Source organism: Acinonyx jubatus, chromosome B4 (assembly GCF_027475565.1).
Source record: "Acinonyx jubatus isolate Ajub_Pintada_27869175 chromosome B4, VMU_Ajub_asm_v1.0, whole genome shotgun sequence".
Taxonomy (NCBI): Eukaryota; Metazoa; Chordata; class Mammalia; order Carnivora; family Felidae; genus Acinonyx; species Acinonyx jubatus.
In genome coordinates this window covers 136493405-136511049 of record NC_069387.1, presented here as the reverse complement: position 1 = coordinate 136511049, position 17645 = coordinate 136493405, and the positions used below count along the sequence as shown (strand labels likewise).

General features: G+C 54.2%; 1 protein-coding gene across 3 annotated transcripts in view; it reads right to left on the bottom strand.

The window, feature by feature from the left end:
• TBC1D22A (TBC1 domain family member 22A) overlaps positions 1–17645 on the bottom strand; it is a 328211-nt gene that overhangs the window by 216094 nt on the left and 94472 nt on the right. For all 3 annotated transcript variants that reach the window (XM_027070417.2, XM_027070418.2, XM_027070422.2), the window contains 2 exons: positions 11763–11891; positions 8545–8607 (listed from right to left, as the gene is read on the bottom strand). In XM_027070417.2, coding sequence (XP_026926218.1) covers positions 8545–8607; positions 11763–11891 — 192 coding nt within the window. The remainder of the gene's footprint in view (positions 1–8544; positions 8608–11762; positions 11892–17645) is intronic.

The following is a 17645-nucleotide window of genomic DNA, read 5'->3' as shown; positions in this document are numbered from 1 at the left end:
AGCGTCCGACTTCCGCTCAGGTCATAATGTCGCGGTTCGTGGGTTCGAGCCCCACTCCGGGCTCTGTGCTGACGGCTCGGAGCCTGGAGCCTGGAACCTGCTTCGGATTCTGTGTCTCCCTCTTTCCCTGCCCCTCCCCTGCTTGCTTGCACTCTGTCTCTCTCTCAAAAATAAAACAAACATTAAAAAAAATTTTTTAATTAAAATTTTAAAAAATAAATAAAAGGCAACCACCTATCACGTAAAATATACACCAGGACTGCCCCTGATTATTCGCCACGACGTGGTTAATAACGTAGGACTCTCTTAAAGCCACCAACGGTGGCACCTGTGGCGTTTGAATGACTTGACATTGACCTCCTTCAAATGTGACGATTTACGCCCCACGCTCTGTGCTCAAGGCAGGTGTTTGATAGGTGAGCCGACCCAGACGTCTCACTATGCTCAAAACTGAAGGACAGAAAAGAAGCAACACTGTCAAACACAACATCACAGTGTCACTGTCACCTGACCAAACATTCAACACAACAGACATGGCCACATGTCACAGCGGTGAGAATGACTGGGGGCCAGTCAGAAAGAAGCATTTTTCAAACGCAGGAGCCACCAGACTTCCCCTCTGGCAGCGTGGCCCGTGAGACGGCCACCTACCTGCTCCTGAAGTCACTGAACCCGTCCACCCCACACAACCCGCGTTTACCTCGATCAGTCGCCTCAGTGGCAGGAAGGCCAGGAATAAAATCCACCACATTTAGAGGATAAAGGAGCAAAAATGTATTCTCCTACCAGATGACAGGGAAAGGAACTGATAAACCTCAGCACCATTTGTGACTTGAAAACCACGAGCAAGGCACCGTCCCTCACGTGATAAAGAGCACCTGTAATGCCTAGAGAAAATATCCCAAGTCAGCACAACGCGACCAGGAGTGACAGCAGGATACCTGCTTCCCCCACTGTGTTTGGTTGTGGTAAGAAGTCTGAGCCAGCAAAAAAAAGAAAAAACAATAAAAACAAACAGCAAAACAAAACAAATAAGAAAGAAAAATATATACCAAAACAGAAAAAAAAAAAAAACTGCCATTATTCACAAAGTAATACAATTAACTTCTGTAAAGCCTCAACCACATCTACACATAAGATACTTGAATTGGGGAACAAGGTAAGACTTGCCAGGTAGAAGGTTCACTGACAAAAGTCAACAGCCTTTCTAGAGAGTATCAATGCAAGACAAGAAAAAGAACAGTCTAGAAATAAAAGATCAGGAGAGCTAAACACAGAAACAAAATGTGAGTTCTCCCCGACTGATCGGCAGATTCGGCGTGATTTCCAGAATTTACATGAAGCTGTTAACGAGCTGATTTCACATTTATACGAGGGCCCATAAACAACAGCCAGGCTCGGGCAGCCTGGCCTGCAAGACAGCAAGACAGCGAGACCAGGACACCTAGACAGGAGGAAGCCGGAACAGGGACAATGGACACACAGAGCGGCGGCCCAGAGGAGCCCAGAAGGAGCCCAATGTGTGCGGGATTCTGATGTAGCACAGAGCTGATCGGCGCGGGCGGCTTCTCCTGGAGGGACGTGTGCTCAGAAAGCAGCCGACCGCAGCGAACCACGCAGAGTGGATTCCAAACCGACTGTGGCACTAAATGTAAAAGGCAAAACTTTAAAAATCTGGGAAGAGAGCTAAGACTTCTCTGAAATCTCGAGGTTGAAAAAGAGGTCTTAGGACACAAACAAGCATACGCGTAAAGGAGAAGACGGGGGAATGGGCGGCGGTAAATTCAGAATTTCTCGTCACCACGAGTGAAGAACAAGCCACTAACTGAAGGGGGCGCCCGGGTGCATCCACACCCACGACGGACTCAGCGCCCTGAACAGATCAGGAACTCCTTTCCGTCGGCAGAACCAACCAGACACCAGCACCCCAGGAACAGGGAACAGAAGCATTTCACCAGAGAAGAAACACAAATGGGCAAGAAACCGAAGAAAAAATACTTCACTTCATCCGCACTCACGGAGGTTCAAGTGAAAAGCCCAACGGGACGCACCTCATACCCCTGGCCAGAGCAGGGGACCCGGCCTCACAATCCCATGTGGTGGTGAGGGTCAGCATGGGGCACTCCCCCAGCACGACCGCCTGGTGTGACCCAGTTCGATCCCAGCGCCCGCCCCCGGGGCCTCTCCACACACGCGTGCGCACACACACACACAGGTGCACACATTCATGCACGCACAGAGGCACGTGCACAGCGACGCCCTGAGAAAACACACAGCGATGAACTTGGCCCAAATGCTCAAGCAACACGAGACTGGAGGGCTCAGGGCACAGACTGAGCAGCGGAAAGCAACACAGCACTGAGAAGTGACCTCCAACCACAGGCACTGATAGGTAACGCTTAAAACCAAATGCTGTCTTGGGGTGCCTGGGTGACTCGGTCAGTTGAGGGTCCACCTTTGGCTCGGGTCATGATTTCCCGATCCGTGAGTTCAGGTCCCGCGTCGGGCTCTGTGCTGCCAGCTCGGAGCCTGCAGCCTGCTTCCGATTCTGTGTCTCCCTCTCTCTCTGCCCCTTCCCTGCTTGCACTCTGTCTGTCTGTCTGTCTCTCTCTCAAATGCGGGGGGAAAAAAAAAAACCCAAATGCTGTCATATAAAGGGCAACCACACATATACTTAGAATAATCCCATTAAAAAATAAAAACCATAAAGGGCAAAAACATGCATACGCATACAAACACATGATAAAATCATACAGAGAGGCAGGAAGACAGTCACTGGCTGGGAGACGGGAGACATGTGGGAGGGACACAGAGGGGACGTCACAGATGCTAGTTCTTGCTCTTTCTTCAGCTAATGGTGGGCACCTGTACGTTAATTTCTCATTATTTCCTTAAATGTGAACATAAACGTTACAGAAATCCCTCTGCTCTGGTAGATTTTACCAGAAAAACAAAGAGACAGGAGAAGAAAGATCTACGGACCCGATTCCCGAAACACGTACGAGGAGACTTCGGTGGACTGATTACAAAACACCCAAGTACTTCCTGGGCTCTCGCAAACCGCATTCCCACCGCTGGCGGGCAGAGGCCCAGTGAGGAGCCCGAACGAAGAGACGAGGGGTGAGAGGCCGTGGACAGGCGGGACACCGGCCACCACCCACGCGTCCAGGCCGTGAGGACCCTCCGGTGTCACCTCGCACGTGGAAGGACCTGCAGAACGCCCACACGTGACGAGCGTGCGCTCTACTGTGTCATTCACTCATCCGCTGCCCCGGCGCCAGGCTGCAGGGACCGGGGGACACAAGGGCCCCGTGTCCTGCCCTCATAGCCTGCGCGGTCCTAGCAGACCAGCGGGGGCCTCAGCCGTGGCCAGAATCCCAGCAGACGGTTCACAGATGCACTGACTCTCACCAGCAGATGCCTGCCGGGCAGCAGGGATGGAGACCATGGGCGTGAAGGCCACCGCCCCTCCGAGGGTGGTCTAACGGGACAGGGACTCTGAAAGGGCAGTTGCCACAACCCCGCCCAGGGGCTGGAGCGGGAGACACAAGGGCGCTCCTGGGTCACCGGGGCAGGAGCAGGTGAGGCTGGCCTGCTCAGGTGGGGGGGGGGGGGGGGGGGGGAGGGGGGCCGGCCAAGCACAGCGGGCTGCTGAGGAGTGGTCCTCCAGATGCAAGTGTCAGAAACCCACTTCGATGTGGCCCCAGAGCCAACTCCGGGGCCTCCAGAGGCGGTCTTCCTCCTGGCCACCACCGGCCCTGCTGTGGGCAGGCCCACGCGGCTCCAGACACAGTCTACGCCAAGCGCGCGGTCGCAGTAAGAGTCCACTCTGAACGACCACTGCTATTTGCCGCCTAGAAAATGCCCATCCTTCAGGGCCATGGAAAACTCGTCACGCTAATTCTAAGAATTGCACGTAAATAATGTGGTTTTAAAAGCCTGCATGTTTCATTATCCTCCGCGTCTGTTTAAATGTAACGAGACGTCGCTTCTCCGTGGCTAACTGGAAAAAGCATCTTATTTCCCTAATTTGTGACACTGCTCTAAGAAGCAGATAACCAGAGGGCAGATAATATAATAACCACGAAGGAAAAGTCACTTGGTAGACGATAAACTTATCAGCAGAAAAGGCCCAATAGGGATATTTGAATATCATTCCCCTAATAAACTCACTGCACCCTCCATGGTAGCCACGGGCCCACAGGTCAGAACTTGTGTGTCTTCATGTAATAGATTGAGTGAGCTCGACACCGGACAGGAGACCAAAAAAACAAGCAGCCAAAAACTTACGAATTTTACTTTCAAACAATGACATCGGATAAAAACAGTAATTACCAATTTCGACAAAATCTTCTGACTCCCATGAGGTTCCAGGAGATGCTCTGGGCACCGACACCACGAGGGCCCCAAGCCCTGCTCTCCGGGAGCCGACAAACGGGGTGAGCGAGTGGCGTCACAAACAAGCAGTCAGGCCGCACACACCAGGCGTGAATGGGGTAGGAGAGCATTGCAGGCATATGGCGCGTCTGATGAGGCAACCTCCCAGGTAAGGTCTGAAGGCCCAGAGGGACCCAGACCCTCAGGGGTCACGGGAGAGGGAGAGATGGGGATCCGGTCAGCTGTTCGGAGCAGCTGGCTCTGCGGCACATGCAGCTCTCGCACCAGAGCTCAGCCGAAACAGACACCGCGGAGGTCTGCTGTCCCCTGGGGCCCGCTCCACCGTGGGGACGGGCGGGGGGCGGTGACCCTCTGACCGAGGCTGCGCCTCTGCTCTCTGGCCGAGAACCGCCGGGTGACGGCCATCCAGCCCGACTCCATCCACTCCGCTCACTTCCAGGCCTCCCTCTCGGCAGGTAGGCGAGCCTGAGGCCCCTGAATCTAGCTGAGCTCCCATAAAACAGGGATTTCCGGGCCGAGCTAGCCCAGAGAACAGGCAGGCTGAAGATTCTAAAAGCAATTCAACGGCGAGCAACGAACGGAACGGACCCTCCATCAAAGACCCGCGTGTGGCAAACCAGCACACGTAACGATGCACAACATCAGTCACCAGGGAAAGGCAAGTTATAAGCCCGCAAGGTACCATCCTACACCCGCCAGAAAACATCTGACATTAAAAAGCCTGCCGGTACCGAGTACCGCTAAGGATGCAGCACAAGACCTCCCACGCACCGCTGGTGGGCACGCCGACCGGTACGGCCACCTTGGAGAATCGTTTGGCGGTCTCTAATGAAGTGGACACACACCCACTTACACCACACAAGCACCCTGCTCCTAGGTCCTCGCCTCAGAGGGGCGAGCAGGGGCCTTCACTACATCTCCACACAAAGGTTTGTAGCACATTTTTTTTTGTGAAGACCCACGCTTGGAAAGAGCCCAGGTGTCCATCAACCGACAAACGGGTCACCATGCCAGGACACGTCCAACAACAGCGTCCTACCCAGCAGCAGTGCGACAACGTGGACAAGCATCTAAGCACTAAGAGAAGGCACTCACGAAAGTCTGGAATTTGTGGGATTCCGTTTGCATGCAATTCTTAAAAGGCAAAGCTCCAGAGACACAGAAAGCAGATCAGGACTTACACGGGCAGGGGTGGGGACAGGAGGCTGACAGCAAAGGAAGCAAGCCCACTTTTCAGGGTGATGGAAGTGTTCTATCGTCATTCAAGTGGCTGTCACAGTCCCAAGCACAGGTGTCAAAACCAATCTAAATGCACACTTACAATGGGTACATTTTACTGTCCAGCCACCAGACCTCAACAAAGCCCACAGGAGGAAGCGGACAGTTGGCGGGGGTGGGGGGTGGCGAACCGAGCGGACTGCGCATCCCCTACTGAAGGGACAGGAAAGCGTGGGTAGATGGGGGATGTGCCGAAACCCTTCTTCTGGGCGGTCAGAAGGCCCAGACGTCAGCGAGGCACACGAACCAGCTAAAATCCGAGTCACGCTGTCCCGGTTCCAGACGGTCAAGTACAACCACGTGACTAAGTTCCGGCCCGCGGGACAGAAGCACAGGTACTGGGAGCACCTTCTAGGGAAGAGCGGCAAGGGGAGGGGTGCGCCTTCCTCACTCCTGCACGTGGAAGGGAAACGCGGCGCGGGGAAGCTACAGCGGCAGCCGGGACCGCGGGGGGTGACGCCAAGCACCACGGCAAAGCCGCCTCACCGCCGGGGGGAGCCCGTGCGGGAGACAGGAACGCACCCCCCTCCCGCCAGGCCGCCTGCTGTCTGCGGCAGACCCCTCTGAGCCGAGCCGCCACGACCCTGCGAGCTCTACTCTACGAGCGACGTGTCAAGTGGTAGGAAAAATATAAAAATGACGGTAAACCGAAGATCTGTGGCAGACTCTATTTCCATTAAAAAAAATAAGTAAAAAAGAGGTCACGATATGTTCCCCCTCGTTTTGCAGATACGGTTAAGCACAACCATTGAGAAGGACAATCAAAAACAACCGCCTCGAGATGCCTGCTTCTGTGGGAAACTAATTCTCCCCTTTTGTGTGCTATAATCGACAGACACTTCTGCTTTCATAATCCAGGATTTTTGTTCAACAAACTTACCAAGCATGTAAGAGACAGGAGAGTTTAAAAGTGCGTTTGCCGGAGCACTGGAGACGCAAACAAGTGTTTCAGACCGTAAGTAAAAAACGTTCCACTTTAAAGAGATACCATTTACAAGAATAACAAAAAAACGTGATAACTAAGAATAAATCTAATAAAACACATACAAGACCTTTCCCGGGACAAATTTTACAAGTACGCTGAGGGGCGTCACAAATGGCCTAAAAATGGAGATGGTGCATATTCATGACAACAAAGAGGATTCCGTAAAGACGTCATTTCCCCCCATCTGATCTACCGATTCCGCGCAAGCCCAGCCACGAATCAGACAGACAGTGAAGACAAAAACGGGACAAGCAATCCCAGGAGTCTGACTGTGAGAGTCGGGTGGGAGCGCACAGGCCTGAGGCCTGGAGAGGACCAAGGGCACCAGGGCCCCGGCAGCCGTGGGACTCGGTACGAGGCTGAACTCGCCGGCAGGTGGGTGTCGAGGGAAGACCCCTTCAGTTCTAGGACAAGACAGAGAACAAAGACACGCGTATGCAGGCGTAAGGAGGACGCACACCAGAAGGGACGCTGCAAACACGGGGAGACAAGCTGGAGGCCACACGTGAGGCCGGGCCTGACGGGTCACTTCAGGGGAGAGCTCACTGGAGGGCGACCTCACCTCGTAAGCAGCCGGTGAGTACAGACGAATGAAAAACGGGAGTGTGAAGGACAAATGAGCAAAGCTTCAGATGAACCTATGGGAGCGGACTGACTACACCAGGTACGTGCAGATCTCTCAAGAAAGGCACAGCGGTGCCAACCAGAAATGAAGGGGCCGAGAAGTTCGGCCACACTGAAACAAAGAACTTCCGGTCGTCAACGCCACCCAGAAGGAAGTGAGAAGCAGCCACGGGATGGGAGAGGACGCATGTGACGTGCAAGCTGACAAAGATTTAGAATCCGTAACACATTAGGATCGGCAGCCAATAAAAAACTAGATCAACCGCCCACAAGAAAAATGGGCGAAAGACAGAGAGCAGCACCCCCCCGAAAAGGGACCACGGAAACACTAACACAGGAAGAGATCACGGCCACCAGTAAGGAGAGACTCGGAGATGACGACCAGGAGGAGGAGGCCCGCTGGCGGGACAGGAATGAGGACGAGGGGCGTGGTCACAAGGCGTGGACGAGAGTGAGGGGGACATGGAACGTGGACGTGGGGCGTGGACGAGGAGTGTGGACAAGAGTTAGCACGACAAGGAGCGTGGACGCTGACCGTGGATGTGGGCCGCGGATGAGGAGCATGGACACAGAGTGCGGGACTCGAACACCCCACAGGCGAGCGTCTGAGGAGGGCAGCTCCCCCGGGACCACACTGACACCAGCCTGACAGGCTCCCGGGCTCACCCCCACCCCCACCCCAACCCCAACACAACCGTTCTACTTCTCCTCAACGCCCCAGAGAAGGGCCTGATCACAACACGTCAGACACGACCCAGACGTCCGGCGACAGGAAAAAGCCACAGAAAGTGTGCAATATTTGACTGACGGACGATCACCCAAGAGGACACACAGATGAGCTGAATGTTAGCAAATGACGTGGAAGAAAAACACGAGTTGCAGAGAGAAGGCCACGGGACACGTGCTGAGGTCACGGGATCACAAAGTCAGGGGGCCGCTCACATCGCGGGGGCCCTTCAAGAGCAGGGTAGGCACCGTGGGCGGCTCCAACGCCACGGGTCCGACATGAGTGGGACTCTCCCCTCAGGTGGGGAAGGACACACACGCGCACTCCACGCACGCCTACCCGTGTCTTCCGTACGCGTCAACGCCACACACAAAACAGCGACTCCTGTCCGTGATTACGTTCTGAGAGCCACCCCACACGTGCTGTGGGTAAAGCACCCCAACCGCACAAACCACGTCGCTAGTTCCGTGGGCACCCACCGCCCCGACCCAGGGAGACACCGTCCACAGGAACTTGCGATCCTGGCTCTTACCTCCGTCACTTTAGGTTGAAGTATTAACGCCTCCGGACTCATTCGAGGGATGTCTATGTGGATCTGCGGATGCAGGGAGAGAGGTGTTATTTTCAAAGATGACAAATGTTGGCGTAAGTGTGACGAGAAGAGCAGTGCTCAACGGCGATGAACTGACCCGGGACTCTAACCCGCTCCCGCCCTGAAAGTACCGACTCCCTCCGTGGCCAAGTGCTCGAGGGGGCAGGTTGTAGCCGCACAGGCCCAGCACGAGGGCTTGCCGACACTTCCCGCGCAAACACTTGCTGCCTGATCAGGAAGAGAGCAGGCCCTCGGCTATTTAGTAACAGAATCCATAGCAATTAGTAAACATTGATTCCCGGCCTCGGACACAGGAGCAATTCAGGTACATCAATAGCGTACACGTTTTCGGCCGTGACAGCTTCTTCTTGGCGCCCAGGCCACGTTTTTCTCCGCTTCACAGAGTCCGTGGGGACCCGGGGCACTTTTCAAAGGAAGCACTTAAAAACCTCTGCCAGCATCGGCCGATCCCTGCTTGCGCACCGCCTGACCCGAGAGCCCTAACGAAGCCCCCGACACGGCAGACGACGACACCCGCAGGTCCAAGCAGCAGCGAGTAAGAACGTTCGGGGCTTGAGCTGGCGCCACGGGCTGGCTCCCAACGTCCCACGGGCACGTCCCGCCCCTGGCCAACACCGTCACCGTCCCGGGTCACCCAGGAGAAGACCACACAGGCCGAAGGAAGACGTGCACATCGTAATGCCGAGAAGGAGCCAATGTTCAGGTTCGTTCCCGTCAGTATGTGCCCACAAGGACTCCACTATCCACGGGAACAGGACAGCATCCTCGCTCTGCCTCACGGGCACGACAGCCTGGGCACCATGACTGAGTCCCGGGGCCCAGCATCCTTGTCTAGAAGGTGCCTGCCACATCCCCCAGAGGCTTCCCTGGTGAAAACCACCCGAGGTGGGGGCCATCAACCGCGCTGATGCGAGGCGTGGCGGCTGCTTCCCCACTGACGGGTCCCTGCCTGGAGCCCTTCCCTCGGCGAGAACCCGGGCGCCACCATCCCATCAGCAGCACCTGCCCAGGGAGAGGACCAGGAGGGGCCCGGGAGCCAGTGGACTCGGTGTTCGGGGCGGCACTGAAGGACAGCGGGCAGGAAAGCGAGAGAGGGCAGGAGTCGGCCCGGAGGAAACCATCAGCCCCACGCCCCCTGAGCAACGCGGGGAGGAATGGAAGAAGCGTGGGCCCACGGGCGGCAGTGCCGAGAGGGAGGGGTGCAGTCCAGACCGGGGGCCAGACGACTCTAGTCCGACCGTGTCCCCTGCCCCAGGGTGCCCTCAAGGGCCACCCTCAGAACGCGGCTCCCGTGCCATCACACTCCGGTGGGCGGGCCAGTGGGCACCGTACCTACACCTGCCGTCTGTGCCAACGGGAAGGGGCTGGACACGCGAGGCGGGCCTGCTTGGCGGCAAAGCGAGCCGACATCACTGCCGCGGATTACGGTTTTCTCCGCGATGTTATCGCAGAAACATCTGGGGAATTCACAACAACACGGAAGCTTTTTATTACCTATCATCGTAACTGAATAAAAACACATGCGACCTGTATTTAATTAACTCTCCCTCAAGAAATTCGTAACAGAATACAGTTTGGTAAACCTCACAGATAGATGCTAGGTGTCATCCTTTGGAAGGCTTTTCCTCGAATAAAAATGCATCAAAAACACATCCAAAACAATACCAAGTGGACCCATTCCCTAGAGTTAGTGAAGTGGAAAGAGAAACCAGGTAAGCTACTATTGCCCCAACGAAATCCAAGTGCAATCTGTCTTAAATCCGTTTCTCAGGGTGCCAGGCAAGCAGCGCCTTGCGCCCTGGAGCACCAAGGAGCCAGAGGCAAGGGCCCCGCCCCAGAAGGGCCTCTCCCGGGTCCTTGCTCTCTCGCATGGCGATCGCCCCCCCAAGCTCTACCGTTTCCCCTCCATGAGGAAGATCTTCTCAGAATCCATTTCCCTTGAAGAACTGTTGATCACCAATCAGACGGAAGGCCTGTCTTGGGACCTTTGTAAAGATCTACACCAAAGTGACAAAGAGATGTGGAGAGCCCATATCTGAGGCAGAAAAATTCGGCAAGGCTCCTTCACCCAGAAGGAGGGTTTCCAAAAGGAAACATTCAGTACGAACGTGTCTCGGGAAAGTCAGAAGCTGATTGAAGAAACAGGAAGCAGAGCTATCAGTTAAGAACTACCTTTTTGTTTAAACACAGCGCAAAAATGAATGAACGAATGAATGAATGCAGCACAAGCCATTCTGCATTTCACACATTACAAAGACAGTAAGAATGACAAAGCCCTCAATGAGCTTTCCTAACAGCAAATTTTGAATGCGCTGTGAACTATAAATCAAATGTAAGGATTCTTCCCCTCATACACACTGTCAACTGTTCAAGAAGCCATAATTACACCATTTTGTGTTCAACGAGGGAGCAGAAATGATACACTGCTACACGTTTTGCTGGAGATGAACTGCACCCCCCCAATCCAGCTGCCCAGTCAGCTCTCGTCTACCCACACCCCACCCCTCTGTGCCCCAGAGAGTCAGGGCCCACAAAGCCCACGGAGACTCTCCTCCTCTGATCGGTCCAGCGACATGCCTGTCCGGGTCCTACGGGCCCAAGAGCAGCTCTCTGACACAAGAAAGGCCGGGCGGCTCCCAAGGCACGTGTCAGGGCACCAGCAGGGGACCTCGGGCATCCACTCTGCAACTCCAATTAAAAACATCCTCGTGGGGCGCCTGAGTGGCTCAGTCGGTTGGGCGTCCGACTTCAGCTCAGGTCACGATCTCACGGTCCGTTGAGTTCGAGCCCCGCGTCGGGCTCTGGGCTGACGGCTCGGAGCCTGGAGCCTGCTTCCGATTCTGTGTCTCCCTCTCTCTCTGCCCCGCCCCCATTCATGCTCTGTCTCTGTCTGTCTCAAAAATAAATAAACGTTAAAAAAAAAAAAAATTAAAAAAAAAAAAATCCTCGTCACTTTTATAGAAGGAACCGGAGATGAGCAAAGCACTACCAGCAGGAGCACACCGTCACTTGTTCATTCGTCAGCAAACACAAATCCGTGGCCCGGTTAGGAACGCACCAGAGCAAACAGCCCCTCCCGCAAACCATCACCAGGCCAGGGCCCCTCATGGGACGTGGAGCGAGGGACAGACACCCACCTGCCTGTAGGTGTCCTGGTGAGCGTCGTCGTGCCGGGAGTCGTAATAGTGCTCGATGAACGCAAAGTATTCTTTCTGCTTTCTCTGGAGCGTGGCTGGTCTTCGCTCCACGTTGGCAGGAAGGTAACCCTGGGTGAGAGAAAGAACAAGAACAAAAAGTAGGTACGGTTAATGCCGACTCACAAAGTGTGAAATCCAAAGGGTCTTAACTGGGTGTGGCCTCCCAAACGGGGGGGACGAGGACAGTAAGCGGAAACGGACACGAAGCACATCAGGGAGGTGGCCTCCGAGGCACCGGACGGGCGGCTTGGGCTCGGGCGCTCACAGCCTCCACCGCGCCTGCCAAACTTGACCCGTGGCCACAGGAGTGGGAGTCAGATGGGAGCCAGGCTTGAACTCCGTGCTGTTCGAGAACAGGACTGAGATGAACCCCTGGTTCTAAACGGCTCGTGTGCCTCAGAGAACTCGGAAGTCTGCACGGTCTTCTGACCAGAGTACATGCGGGTGCTCGTGTGTGCTCATGCATACATACAACGTACACACAGACATGTGCATGTGTGTGGGCGCACACACACACACACACACACACACACACGTACGCACATCTGGAGAGATCGTCGCTCATGCAGATTTCCTCCTCTCTCCAAAGACTCGTGGGCGACTGGCAGCCGCAATCCCAGGACATAAAGTGAACTCAAACCCAGAAGGACCCAGGCGGCTCAGGGTGGTCATGAAGAGCCCAGTCTCCAGGGCCAGACTATTGGTGTTGTACGGGCTTTTTATTTTGTTGCTTCTACTTTCTTTAACTTTTGGTTTATTTTTTTGTTTTGAGAGGGAGAGGGAGAGGGAGCCCAAGCAGGGGAGGGGCAGAGACGGAGGGAGAGGGCTTGGGAGAGAATCCCAAGCAGGCTCCAGACCATCAGCGCAGAGCCCGACGCAGGGCTCGAACCCACGAACCATAAGATCAGGACCTGAGCCGAAATCAAGAGTCTGACACTTAACCGACAGCCGCCCAGGCGCCCCTCTTTGCTTCTGCTTTTTAAATCAACATTACCGACATGTCACATATAAGATGAAATGTGCCTCTTTCAAGTAAACCCTTCCATGACATCTGACAAGGGTACACAGCTGCGTCACTACGGCCCCCGTGGAGACGTGGAGAATCTCGGTCTCTCCAAAACCTTCCCCTGTGCTCATCCCCCTCTCAACCAGGAGAGCCCAGGGAGCCGCACAGCTCCTCGCGGACCGCCCAGGCCTGGCCTAGAACGTCATGCAAATGGAATCATTCGGGGACCCACGCTTTGTTTCCGCTCGGCCTGGCGTCTTTGTGATCTTTCCAGACCGACGAGGGGACCCGCAGCCCATCCCTCGGCTCACTTCTCCACCCCACGGAGACCCCGCGGCCTGCCGGCCACTCACTTCCTGCTGAGCGTCCGGGGTGTTTCTAGTTCGGGGCTACTATGAATATGAATAAAGCTTGTTGCTACTATTCTTGTACAAGGTTTTTATGGCTACAAGCTTTCCTCTCTCATGGTTAAACACCTAGGAATGGAGTATTGGCTCCCCGCGCATGTACATGTTTCGTTTCCTAACAAACTGCCAGACCTTTCACAAGAAATGATGTGGTTTCACACTCCAGCTAACAGAGGATAAGAATTTCAAATGCTCCACACCCTCCCTGATAGTATTGCCCGTCTTTTCTTTTTTAATTTTTTAATGGTTATTCATTTTTGAGAGAGACAGAGACAGAACGCAAGTGGGGGAGAGGCAGAGAGAGAGGGAGACACAGAATCCAAAGCAGACTCCAGGCTCCGAGCTGTCAGCACAGAGCCCGACGCGGGGCTCGAACCCACGAACGGTGAGATCATGACCTGAGCCGACGTCGGACGCTTAACCGACTGAGCCACCCAGGTGCCTCTCTTTTTTTAATTTTGTTAATGTTTATTTATTTTTGAGAGACAGAGCACAAGCAGGAGAGGGGCAGAGAGAGAGGGAGACACAGAATCCAAAGTAGGTTCCAGGCTCTGTGCTGTCAGCAGAGCTGGATGTGGGGCTTGAATCCATGAACCGCAAGATCATGACCCAAGCCAAAGTCAGATGCTTAACTGACTGAGCCACCCAGGCACCCTGTACTGTCCATCTTTAAATATTAGCATTCTGGGGGTGCCTGGCTGGCTCAGTCAGAGCATGTGACTCTTGATCTCAGGGCTGCGAGTTCAAGCTTCATGCTCAGTATAGAGATTACTTTAAAAAAAAATAAAATCGGGGTGCCTGGGTGGCTCAGTCGGTTAAGCGTCCGACTTCAGCTCAGGTCATGATCTCACGGTTCGTGGGTTCGAGCCCCATGTTGGGCTCTGTGCTGACAGCTCGGAACCTGGAGCCTGCTTCGGATTCTGTGTCTCCCTCTCTCTCTGCCCCTCCCCCATTCATGCTCTGTCTCTCTCTGTCTCAAAATAAATAAACATTAAAATAAATAAATAAATAAATAAATAAATAAATAAATAAATAAATAAATAAAAGAAATCTTAAAAAAATAAATATCAGCCATTCTACTGAGTGGCTTTAATCGCACATCCCCGATGATTAACAATGTTCAACATCTTCCCACGTACCCAGCTGCCACTGCTTCTCTTCTCTGGTGAAGTGTCTGTTCAAATCTTTTGCCCATTTCTTAAACCAGGTCATCTTCCTAGTGAGTTTTATGGTTCTGTCTTCTAGAAGCAAATACACATTAAGATTATATTCTCCTAATCTGGGCCCTGCCTCTTTGTCTCAAACAGCCTAAGTTTTAAATTTCCATGAAATCCAACTTATAAAGTGTTTCTTTTATATTTAGTGCTTCTTCTGTCCTACATAGGAAAGATTTCCTCCTGGTCTCTTCCCTGGATGTTCTGAAGCTTTACCTGGCTACCTCCTGCTCATCCCTCCAGCGTCTCTTCGACGGTACTTCAGGACGCCTGACCCAACCCGAGGCCAGGCTGGTCCCTCAGGGCTCCAGCTGCTCCTGGCACGAGACCCCCACAGAGCCAGCCCCTCACCGCGCCCGCCACATGGCAGCCAAATTTTCATTAAGTGAATTCACGTATGAGCAAGTGAACAAATAAATCCCACGTGGTATTTTCCGCCTTTAAGATGCTCCCACATCTGCAGCAGACCTGTGTTTGCTGCTGAACATCTATACCTCCCTTGTTTCCACAGAGCCCTGAAGATCCTCCAGGAACCACACATCCCTGTTCTCAACCCCTTCCTTCAGGAGTGTTCCTGATGGGCCACCCCACTGGCCACAGGGGCTGACAGGCTCAGAGGCAGAGAGGGGACCCAATGCAGGCACAGAAGGCAAGCCCCATGGCTTTTCTTTGCTTCTTCCTGTGAATCGGGGAGAATGTGCAGAGACTGGAGCTGTGGCAGCTGCCCCGTGGCCATGCGGGAGAACCACAGGCTGTGGGTCCGTCACAAAGAGCTGACCTGCAGAGCTGAGCTCAGAGAGTCACTGGCCTTGATGAGGTCGGCCTGAATCCAACCACGTCTTCTCAGTTGTGCGAGCACATCCGTCCCCTTTGCTTCCCCAAGGCATTTCTAGGAGCATCGATTCTCAATGACACTCCTGCACACATTTGCTTTCGCACACCGGGTCACACCGTTAAGCCTCATGTCCATAAACGCATACTGGAATATAACATGCGAGCACCATCCAAACAGTGGGAGGAATTATCATAACCACACCTGGCTCGAGGCCCCTGGGAGCCTCCTAACCACTGTCCTTCACCTCCTCCCTGGAGCTAATAAGTCCCTAACTTCTAACACCGGGTAAATGTTGCCTATTTCTGAACCTTCTACAAATGGAATCATTTTTTCTGTCTGGCCGCTCAAACTCAACATTACATGTGAAAAGCTCACTCATGTTTGGAACATGTTAAGAATAGCTTTCACTGTTGTGTGTTCCCGCATACAAATTCCATGCTACCGTCAGCAGACATGTGGACTGCGCCCACTCTGTGTTCTCAACATTCTCGTTCCTGCCCTTCACGGCCCATGACGTGCATTCTGTTATAGTTACCGAGAAGGCGAACCACTGGCCATGCCCACCTTTCACAAGTTCTGCTGCAGAATTTTCCGGAGTGATTACACTCCCGCTGGAGGTACGTGGCAAGTTCTACATCCTTGCCAGCACTTGGTGTTGACAAACTTTTTCTTTTCAGCCATCCCGATGGGCCTGCAGCGGTCTCTGTCAGAAGGCAGCTTTGGGGCACCTGGGTGGCTTGGTCAGTTAATCGTCCAGCTCTTACCTTCGGCCGAGTTTGTGATCTAGAGGCTCATGGGTTCGAGCCCCAAGTCGGGCTCCGTCCTGAGCGGAGCCTGGTTGGGACTGTCTCCCTCTCTCTCTGCCCCTCTGATACTCACGCACATGTGTGCTCACTCCCTCTCTCAAAATAAATAAACTTTAAAAAGACAAAAAGAAGGTAGCTTCGCTCTGCATTTCCCAGAAGACTGATGGAGCTGTTCTGCGTCCACACCCGGGAAACGCAAGGACGAGCATAGCCCGGTTTTCTATTGGCTCGTATTTGTCTGCAGGCATATCACACTCTCCGCGGGGGAGTCCTCCGTAAGTCTCTACTCCTCCTCCCCGTGCTTTGCCTTTTCTTCCCACTAATGATATCTTTTGATGAAGACAAGTTCCTAGCTTTAATGTGGCCCCATTTATTAATCTTTTATGATTAGTCCTTCTTGTGCCCTTTGTAAGAAAATGTCCTTCATCCAACCTGCCATGCTTACACATCGCACTTTGAAATCACGACCGTGTCCCCAACGTCGTTAAGTAGTGGCCTCCAGCGGGGCCGGCACAGGAGAGCACGCTGGGAACCGCTGTCCTTGGGTCCGAGCCACGCGGGGCTGCTGGTGTTCTACATCGGCAGAGCTGAGCGGTCACCAGGCACTGAAGTCTATCCTGCAACACCGCTACCCAGCCTCTTCCAGAAAGTCTGCCAACCCGAAGGCCTTCCGCCATATGTACTTGTGTTTGCACGTGTTTATGCTCAACCTTCCTCGTTCTGAACAGGGTGACAATCTTTTCCCTTGTCTGGTATTCTGAGCCACGTCTGACTTCTTCCTGAGGCAAAATCCCCACAAGCAAGCTGTTCGTCCAAGGCCACACCGGGCATACTGAAAGCTCCCGATGCTTCTTCCCAAGCAACCCACCAGGGAGGGCAGCAGTTTCCGGTCTGGGAGCCCAGCCCCTGCCCTTCAGCAGCACGACGAGGGGCACCTGCCTGAACTCCAACAGGTCGGGAAGGGGCAGGTTCACCAGAGAGTCCCGCTGACAACACAGGTAACCCCGACGGTGGGAGCTTCTACCGCTGAGCATCGGTGTCTATGCTCCCACGTGCATGCCTCCACTTTCTGGACAGACAAGAGATGCTCCTGTTCTAAAGGCAGATGGGTTCACACACTCGGGGCGGCAACGGCAACGACAACCCAGGCACACACAGGAGTGCCAGGCGTGCCCGGAGCACCCCTGCCGCAGATCCTGCGTGAGAAACCGCCCGCCCCAGGCGCCTCCACAGTCAGACCTCTTCTGCCGACACCATGCGGCACGGGGCGCTCTCCCTGTCGGGGACCCAGCCCTGTCCCTGCCAGGAGGCCTCCCACCCCAGGGGAAATGGCCAGACCTGAGGAAGGGCACTGCTTCATCATGTCAGAGACCATCCTCCTGGCAAGCACCAGGAGCGACCACACCCACCTGACCTCACTGCGACTTCAGTCCCCATGGCCATCACCTGGCAGGAAGAACAATTCCTATCCCCAGGAGGCCACGGCCACAGCTGAGTAAGAAAAAGCCCAACTGCTCACCCGGCGCGGAGCTGCCCGGAGCACTGCCTTGAATCC